The 10,000-nt window shown below is 35.2% G+C and overlaps 1 protein-coding gene across 1 annotated transcript in view; it reads left to right on the top strand.

Moving 5' to 3' along the window:
• The window catches only part of LOC122256041 (A disintegrin and metalloproteinase with thrombospondin motifs adt-1), a 60,152-nt gene extending 51,793 nt beyond the window's left edge, over positions 1-8,359 (top strand). The window contains exons 14-23 of the mRNA XM_086546219.1: positions 1-169; positions 1,569-1,729; positions 2,153-2,286; positions 2,736-2,953; positions 3,950-4,055; positions 4,697-4,808; positions 5,372-5,529; positions 5,936-6,269; positions 6,816-7,064; positions 7,585-8,359. The exon at positions 1-169 is cut by the window's left edge and continues 100 nt beyond it. Of these exons, the coding sequence (XP_086402345.1) occupies positions 1-169; positions 1,569-1,729; positions 2,153-2,286; positions 2,736-2,953; positions 3,950-4,055; positions 4,697-4,808; positions 5,372-5,529; positions 5,936-6,269; positions 6,816-7,064; positions 7,585-7,811 (1,868 nt within the window). The 3' untranslated portion in view covers positions 7,812-8,359. The remainder of the gene's footprint in view (positions 170-1,568; positions 1,730-2,152; positions 2,287-2,735; positions 2,954-3,949; positions 4,056-4,696; positions 4,809-5,371; positions 5,530-5,935; positions 6,270-6,815; positions 7,065-7,584) is intronic.
• Positions 8,360-10,000: the final 1,641 nt, after the last annotated feature.

The following is a 10,000-nucleotide window of genomic DNA, read 5'->3' as shown; positions in this document are numbered from 1 at the left end:
CTTCCTCCTCCTCTTCTTCCCTCCTCCCTACGGGCTTGGGGTCCGGCAGCACGGGCGTGAGAGGCGAGTGGGGGGCGTGGTCTGCCTGCAATTCCGAGTGCCTGTACGGAGTCGATGGCATCTTGTCCTCTGGTAGCACGGGGCTGTCTTTGTCTGAGAGGAGGTGCAGGTAAGTTTTTTTTTTTTTTTTTTAATTCTTATTTTTTTAGATTATATTTTAATTTAATTTGATTATTTTTGATTTTTGATTTAGTTTTTTTTTCTTTAATTGTCCTTTTTTGTGGATGATCCTTCTTTTGTTTATTTTTATTTATTTATCTTTAATTAATTTCTTTAATTCTCTTTTTGTGGATGATCCTTTTTTATTTATTTTTATTTATCTTTATTTATTTATCTTTGATTTCTTTAATTCTCTTTTTGTGGATTTTTTTTTTTTTTTTTTTTAGTTCTTGTAAGGTTGATTTTCCTTATTTTTCGTTTTTTCGTTCTAGCTGTACTGCAAATTTGATTCGTATGGTCGATATTTTATCTTCCTAACGTATTTTTTTTTTTTTTTTAAATAATAATACATAAATGAGAGAACTTTGAAATATTGAAATGGCAATGATCAGAAAAATCCCTCTCGCTGAATGTACATTACAAAGGGGAAAAAAAAGTTTAAGATCTATAAAAACATGATTGATTTTATGAAAAGAACAGATCGTAACAGATCTTAGATATGTATACGAAAATGAAGGTCGTTTCTTAACCTTTTACTTTGGAAATGTTTAAAGGTCAGGGAATCAATAGTATGCCTTTGATTGTGCATGATTCATGTTGATATGATGTTGCTCTACCCAAGTTGATCGTGTATTTTTTTTTAGGATATCGCTGGCTCTTGTGGGTTTTTTTTTTAAGGTATATAGATGGATAGGTAGATGGATAGATAAGTAAGTGGGATTTTTTTAATGATTTTCCTTTGTTTCGTTTTTTGTGTGTCTTTTGTTTTTTTGTGGAAAGCTTTTATTAGACAAAACGGTAACAGGAAAACGCTGAAGACTTTAAATCTAACGATATTACTGAATAAATCTTACAGGGAATGAGAATTTAAAACTATGTAATGATTTACATACCTTAAACACATACGCACACGTACACACACGCATATATATATATATATATATATATATATATATATATATATATATATATTTATATATATATATATATTATGTATGTATGTGTATATATATATGTATATATTTATATGTTATATATATATATTATAATATATATATATATACACACATATATATTGTGTATATATATATAATATATATGTATATATATAAATATATATATAATAGATATATATACATATATATAGATAGATAGATATATGTAATATATATATATATATATACTGTATATCCGTGTGTATGTGTATTTATATACATACACATACGCTACACATACACATACATATGCATGACCATTTATGTACGTATATATGTAAGTATTCATTAATTTACTCACCCATTCATTTCCGAACACGCTCCCCCCTTACCCTTCCCCCTCCCCCTCCCCAGAACGTGCCGCGGAGAGTACCGGTACCGCGTGTGTTCGGCGGTACAGAAGTGTAGCGCCGGTCGTCGTAAGACCCTCCAGGACTTCGCGGACGAGACTTGTCGGGAAACGGCAAGGAATTCGGCGTTCTTGACGGGACTAGCGGCAAGGATTCCGGCTGGAGGTATGGTGGGATTTGCCTGATTTTTTTTTTTTTTTTTTTTTTTTTTTTTTGTGTGTTTGTTTGTTTTTTGGGGGGTGTTGGTTTCTGTGTGTGTTTTTGTGTTTTTTTTTGTGTGTGGGATTTATGTTTTTTTTTTTATTTTGTGTGTGTGTTTGTGTGTGTGTGTTTGAATGTGTTTGTTGGTTTCTTTAATATATATTCTTTTTTTTTTAGGGGGGGGGGTGATGGGTCACGTATATTTTTATAGTGGTTTACTTCGTGTATTTATTACCAGGATGAAGTGGTGTCTTCATCCTGGTAGAGATAGTTGATTAGGTGAAACGTGAAGGAGGAAATAAATGGTAGATAGAAAATATTTACATACAGATAGTATACTAACACTCCCCCCCCTCATCCCCCTTCCCTCCCTCCACCCCCCCTTAGGACCGGCCGCGTGCGAGGTGCAATGCGAGACAAACGGCAAAGGACTCCAGTCTTCGGGCAAGTCCTTCCCCGACGGAACCTTGTGCGCGTCGCCCTCCAGCCTCCCCTCCTACTGCGTCGCCGGCGTGTGCACGGTTGGTGGCTTTCGCCTTTTTTCTTCTTCTTCTTCTTCTTCTTCTTCTTCTTTTCTTAATTATTTTTTTTCCTTCAATTTTTTTTTTTTTTTTTTTTTTTTTTTTTTTTTTTTTTTTTTTTTTTTTTTTTACTGTATCACCTTTTACTACTTTTCTTTTTACGATTTTCCTTGTTTTTATTTTTCCTCTCTTTTTGATTTTCGGTTATTTATCATTTCTCTTATTTTTTCGTTGTTTATTCACTCGATCTTTCTTCTTAAACATGTTTTTTTCTTGTTATGATTTTTTTTTTCATTCCAATATTCCTATTTTACATATTTCTTAAACATGTTCTTTCTTTTTATGATTTAATGTTTCTTTTCATTTTTTTTACATTCTCTCTTAACTCCTTTTACTTCGTTCGCCATCTAACCCTCCCGCTCTCTCCTTCCCCCCCCCCCCCCCTTCAGGAGTTCCGCTGTGAGGCCGATGCTCTCTACGGCGCCGACCCACTGACCTGCCGACCTGACATGGGCGCCCCTGACCCCCACCGCCCACTGGGACCTTCCAACCCTACCACCCGCCGCACGACCTTGCCCCCACGACCTACCACGACCCGACCTCCGGCGGGATACGGCGAAACGGGCGTGTGGGGTCCGTGGATTCCTGCCTCTACGTGTCGCGCCAGGTGGGAGTGTTGGGAGCGTGGGGATGATTTTGTTTTTTTTGGTGATTTTTATTTATTTATTATTTTTTTTTTGTTATTCGTTTAATTTGCTTGTTTTTTGTTATTAGTTTATTTTGTTATTGGTTTATTTTGCTTGTTTTTTTATTCGTTTATTTTGTTTTTATTGTGATTTTTTTTTATTCGTTTATTTTGCTTTTATTGTGATTTATTATGAGCGGTGACACACATTAAGATGTCGACTTTCGACTCTTAAATACCGGCGGTGCAAGTAGAATGAGAAGAGGAAGGCGAAACATACCACATGCAGCGGCTGCAATGTTGCCCCTGTGCCAGTATGGTTGCTTTGTGCTTTGGCACTCGTAGCCTCAAGCACAGGTCGCCTTCCTCTTCTCCATCTCTTGGGAATAGTTATTTGTTTCGTCTTTGTCTTTGAAAGTAAGAGACTGCAAAAAAAAAAAAAAAAAAATAAAAAAAAAAAAAAAAAATATATATATATATATATATATATATATATATATATATATATATATTATATAGATATATAAAAAAAAAAAAAAAAAATATATATTATATATATATATAATATTATATATATATATATATATATATATATAGATATATAGTCCTCCCTTAAAATTGCAATATCTTTCTCAGGCTTAGTTTAAAGAACATAACGATATGGTAGGGATTCTGTGCCACAATTTTAGTCAATTGCAATATTGCGAAAGCCTATCGGGTGGCATATATAAATCCTCCTAATATAGTAAAACAAAACCTGCCTACCACATTAAAAAAAAAATGATAACGAGGGAATGAAAGAGAACGAGAAAATAGATAACCTCGTATCCAGCTAGTCCATAAAAACGATATCCTGAATTAAAAAAAAGAAAAAGAAAATAAAAAATAAAATAAAAATAAAACGATCGCATTGTAACAGAAAACGGCATTCAACAGAAAACAATACATTTTTTCCCTTTTTTTTCTTTCTCTTACCAGCTGTGTCTCCTCTGCCAAAGGAATTCAACTTGTGAGCCGTGATTGCAGGAGCCACAGATGCACGGGCATCAACAGGAATATCCAGATTTGCAATCCTTCTATTTCGGTAAGTAATTTCTATGATTTTTGCGTTGTAGTTTTTTTTTTTTTTTTTTTTTTTTTTTTTTTTTTGGGTGGGGGGTGAATCTTGAGAGCTTTATTTGTATTTCCTATATATTTATAAACTGATTTTATTGTTTTGTGTGTGTCTTGTGTGCTGCATCATGTATTAAGGGCATTGTTTTTATGATCAAAGTTGATTCATACTTGCCTGTATATCTATCACAATATATGTAACAGTTTTTCGAGAATAGGTAAAGTGAAAGTGAGTAAATATATAAAGACAAAAAAAATACATGTTGCTTTATCAGACCGAAAAGCCGAATGTAGTAAAAAAAAATAAATAAAAAAATAAATAAATAAAAAAATAGAATAATTGAACAGACCAAGAGAAATATTTGACGCGGTTCGAACACTTTTATCATGCAATTCGGACGAAAAAAAAGTATTCGAAACGCGTCAAATACACCACTTGCGCCGACAAGATATAAAGTTTCATTCGTACCCTTTTTTCTACATATTCCAAAACCAAAACAAAACAAATAAGTAACACCATCACTCAAACACTCTTAGTAGTTAGCACAATACCCATCATAGTGTATAATCACTATTTCCTAAAAAAAACATTCTTGTAACGGTTTTTTTTAGGGTTGTGAGAGAATCCAGTCGACATTTGAATATGCAAGTGAAGTTTGTCGTCGTTATATGACTGAAGTGGATCAGCTGTCTGGAATTGGCATGCAGCTGTCAAGTACTAAAGGTAATATTCTTTATTTTTCTTATTTTGTTATTATTATTATTTTTTGGATAGGCGCTTTATTATGTGTTCTTTGTGGTTAATATTAGTTGCCTATTTTAGGTAAGTTTGTTTTTATTTTTATTTTTGTTGTTATTCGAATTAAAATGCTGATCATTATTTTCATTGTTATTGCTTTTGTCACTGTTGTTGCGATCATGATAACAATTATGATTATAGTTATACTGATTATCATTATTATAGTAATAGTGATTATCATTATTACTGATACTAATTATCATCCCTATACTAAAATAATCATTATACTATCACTATTATTATGATAATAATGATAATCTAGCAATAATAGTATCATTATTGGTTATGCACTGATTATACATAAAAAACAGCTTTTACATCTGCTAAGATTCTACTAATCACATTACATATAATGAAATTTTCCTTACACAACCGCATGAAACCAAACCATATTACATGTAAATAAATTTCCCCTGCACAATTCCATGAAACCAAATCACATTCTGCAACTTCCTTCTCGAGGTCAAAACTTCCCCTTCCTCCCGCAGACGACCCCGACCGCGCCTGCACCGTGGCCTGCCAGGACGCGCGCCTCAACTACCGCTTCTATCGGGTGAATGGCGGCGACGGCTGGTTCCCCTTCGGCACCGACTGCGCTAGAGGGACCGGCGGCCGCTCCGCCTACTGTCTCAACGGGAAGTGTTTGGTGAGTCCGCGATGATAGAAAGTGGGAAGTCGTGGGCGGGGTTTCATAGAAAGTGGGAAGTCGTGGGTGGGGTTCTGTAGAAAGTGGGAAGTCGTGGGCGGGGTTCCATAGAAAGTGGGAAGCCGTAGACGGGATTCCATAGAAAACGGGTGTCGTGTTTAGAAAATGGTGGGTAGTGATTGTTGGGGTAGACTATTCTGATTTCAATGTCTTAAAGAGTGGGTGATGTTATGTTGAATATTTATTTCGGGTTTGATGGCATAAACGTGGCGGAAGTAGCAGAAAAAATAATAATAAGTAGCAAAATTCTTCGAATAACATATCTATATGTTGACATTAATCCGTTCATTCTCTCGCAGTCCGCCTATGATTCTCGATAAGGAAAATCTCTTTCCTTCCTCCACAGGACTTCTCGAACGAGGGAACGCCTCTGCGCAACACGATCTTCACGGAATACGAGCGCCAGCGTTCTTCAGACATGGAGCCGATCGAGCGCGCCTATCCACTCGAAGTTAACCCAAACCACGAGGATTTCCGACAGCCGTTCTACCAGGAAGCGGCGTCCCAGCAAGCTTATCAGAGACAGGCACACCAGCACGTGCAGCAGCAATACCGCCCCCGGCAGGACACGTGGTTTGGAAGGCGGAGGAAGCGTGATGTGACGTCATCGTCCCACCCGATCTCCAGCACCATTAGCGATCAGCTGTTGTTGTCTCTGGTGGACGAGCTGAATTCCACGTGTGGGTTTCTTGCGTCTCTTTTTTACCGTCTCTCTTTATCTCTTTAGTTGATTCCTTACTGTAATGTCCAAATCTTTCTTCTTTGTTATTATATATATATATATATATATATATATATATATATATATATATATTCCATTTGTTGGAATATACAGTTGTCCAGGACAAGTTTTCAATTCTAAAAGCGTCCGTCATTTACCTGAAAAGACTATGATATCTACACTGTCACTTTATTCTCGCTTTGGTTAGATCAAACTTTAATCCACTTTCTCAATACCACGATTTCATGACAATCTTGCCACCGCCATCACAAGCACTAATTCCCCGCTCCCACCATAGTAATAATAGTTCTATTATCAATGGACCGCCTGTTCTTGTTCCTGGTTTATCATTATCATTATAACCATTGTTTATAACTGATTATCTATAAAGAACAGCTCTTATATTTGCTGATTAACTTCGAGGACGAAAGACCTCAAAAGACTCGGCTTATGACATTGCGCATAAAAAGAGAAAAAAGAAAATCAAAATCCTGCCTCCTTTCAGTAATGGCGAAAGAAACCAATAGCAGAGTGACGCCGGATTCCATAGACTTCCAGAACCCTCTCTTCGTCGGCGAACAAGTGTCGGAGAACAATACATTCACGCTCAACCCCAATTCCTTTGAGCTCAAGCCCTTTAACCCCAGCAACCTCACTTCTGAAGGCGGGGTTGACGAAGAGGTTCAACTTGACGCCCTGGACGAGTACCGTTGGAGACTCCTTGTTTCGCCGTGTTCTGTTACTTGCGGAAAGGGTAAGAGGCGCTGGTTAACCTTGAGTGAATGGTTTGCGTTTGGTCTCTTCTCGTGTCTTTTTGTTGTTGTTCTTGTGGGTCCCTTTTTTCTTTTTCTTTCTTTTTTTTCTTTTTTTTTAAGTCGTCTTTTTGTGTTACTTTTCGTTGTTTTTCTGATTCCTCTAATCATTGTTAATTTTTGTTATCTTCAGTTTCAGTTTGTTACTTTTTTTTCTCTCTTTCTCTCCAAAACCTGTGTTATATTTCCCATCGTTTCCCTAGAACATTTTTATAAATCTAAAAAAAAGTGATGAACATATTTAACCTATATCCAATTTAAGCATAAGATTAATATCTACGAAGCTCTCTCGGAAATACCCCATTCTAAATCTTTAAAAAAAATCTGCGTACCTCGAAAAAAAAACCTTTTTTTGAACACAAGAAACATTTCCAACCAATCTCAATTAAATCCCACCTCTAATAAATCTCAAAACCAAACATGTCCTTAACATGTCCTCAACCTCCCTCCCTCCATCAACAGGTCTAGAAGAAGTACTCTTGATGTGTGTCGAGACAGATCGGGAAGACTCACCTGTGGAAGACCGCCGGTGTTCCCACTTGCCCCCTCCGGCGTCCGCAACCTTCAGGCCTTGTTGGAGAGAGGAGCCGTGTCCCCGGCTTCCACCTGACGAGGACCTGTCTTCGTCGCTTGTAGGGCGCTGGGTGCTGAGTCTTCTGAATGGGATTGTGGATACGCGAGGTCTTTGATCCGTGGTGGATTAGTTTGTGTCTTTTTTGTACGTAGTTTTTTTTTTTTTTCTCTTAATGTTTTCACGAATATATTTTTTTTTTGTACGTAGGTGCAGTTTTATGGATACGTTTTAGATCCTGTTTTGTATTTTTTGTGTAGATAATGTAGGATAAGACTGTTTCGTATCTTTTATATGTGTTTTTTTATCGGTAGATTTCGAACTATTCCTCTTCAGAATTTTCCTTTTTTTAATTTTATTTATAATTTTTTTTTATTCGGGGGGGAGTGGGGATTGGCAGCGGCATTCGTAAATTATGTATGCGAAAATATGTACCTGTATTTTCTCTCTGCTTCTATTCTTCCTCCTCTTTTATCAGCTTCTTTCGCCTATCTAAGTATTCCTTGCACTAGTCGCCATGTTCTCACAGCTGTCCTTGTTTATTTCTTCACTGGTTGTAAAGTTTTAGGTTGTGATTAGCCAATCGATTTTGGACTTAATCTAATCTCAGTCTGACCTGTCGTTTGGGAAGAGTCTAGATGCAATGGTGTGAGAAGCCATTAAAGGAAAATTAATGATGATATTATTATTATCAATATTATAATTATGATGATGATGATTTTTATTATTATTATTATTATGTCTTGATTGTTGGGTTCATTATTGTACTTTAAGTAGATTTTGATCAACTTTTTATTAATCATTGTTATCATTATTAGACCTTGAAGTAAGAAATATATTCAATTTGTGTTGCTAGAATACATTTTTGTTTACAGACTAAGAATAAAATTCTTTTTCGTAAATCATAATTAGAGGGACTATTGTATGATGTCTTGAAAGCGTAATAAGAATTACAAAGAAAAACACTTAATAGATTTTGCAAGAAAGTCCCACGCAATGGGCAATCATTAAGCTACATGTATGTAGTATTTCCCAGACTGTAATTCGAACATCACTCAAATTAATATGATTGCAATTACTGTACAGTTATGAATACATGAAGGTGCTGTAACGTTGCTGTAATGGCAGAATAGTCCCAATGACGGGTCAGAGTGTCAGATAAAGCTCCACCCTTGACGAGTCAGAGTGTCAGATAAAGCTCCACCCTTGACGAGTCAGAGTGTCAGATAAAGCTCCACCCTTGACGAGTCAGAGTGTCAGATAAAAGTCCACCCTTGACGAGTCAGATAAAGCTCCACCCTTGACGAGTCAGAGTGTCAGATAAAGCTCCACCCTTGACGAGTCAGAATGTCAGATAAAGCTCCACCCTTGACGAGTCAGAGTGTCAGATAAAGCTCCACCCTTGACGAGTCAGAGTGTCAGATAAAGCTCCACCCTTGACGAGTCAGAGTGTCAGATAAAGCTCCACCCTTGACGAGTCAGAGTGTCAGATAAAGCTCCACTCTTGATTGGCATATCCAGGCATACCAAAGATAGATGTCCTTGTGGTATAATGAAAGGTATTATTAATCTTTTTTGTATCGGTCCTTCGCCTTTATCGGTTGTTTTATCACATTTTGATGTATCTCCTTTTTTCTAGAATATGAATTTCGAATTAATATAATTACGTGTTTTAATATCCTGTAGGAATGTGCTTCTTCTCTTGTTTATTTATATGTTTCTGAAGAATATATATATATATATATATATATATATATATATATATATATATATATATATATATATATATATATTATAATATCTAGATAATATATATATATATATAATATATTTATATGTATTATCTAATTATATATATATAACTATATATATATATAATATATATTATATATATATATATATAATATATTATATTTTTTTTTTTTTTTTTTTTTTTTTTTTTTTTTTTTTTTTTTTTTTTTAAGGATATGGAAATCATTTATATCAACATTCAGTTATTTATTTAGTTAAATGTTAGGTAGATGGCAGATATGACTGTTGGGAAAAGTTAGTCATTATTGTACATATATATACATACAGTGTGTGTTTTTATATACATATACATATATGCCTATTTATCGTAAATGCATATATGTTTGTGTGTGTGTGTGTGTGTGTGTGTGTGTGTGTGTGTGTGTGTGTGTGTATGTTTATGTACACACCCATACATACATTATATGTATACCATACATACATATATATATATAATATATATATTATATATACATATATATACATATATACATATGAATATATATATACATATAT

Source organism: Penaeus japonicus, unplaced genomic scaffold (assembly GCF_977035675.1).
Source record: "Penaeus japonicus unplaced genomic scaffold, GWHDUDI00000001_assembly GWHDUDI00000017, whole genome shotgun sequence".
NCBI lineage: Eukaryota > Metazoa > Arthropoda > Malacostraca > Decapoda > Penaeidae > Penaeus > Penaeus japonicus.
The sequence above is the reverse complement of the archived record's forward strand: the minus strand, read 5'-3'. Positions and strand labels throughout refer to the sequence as shown.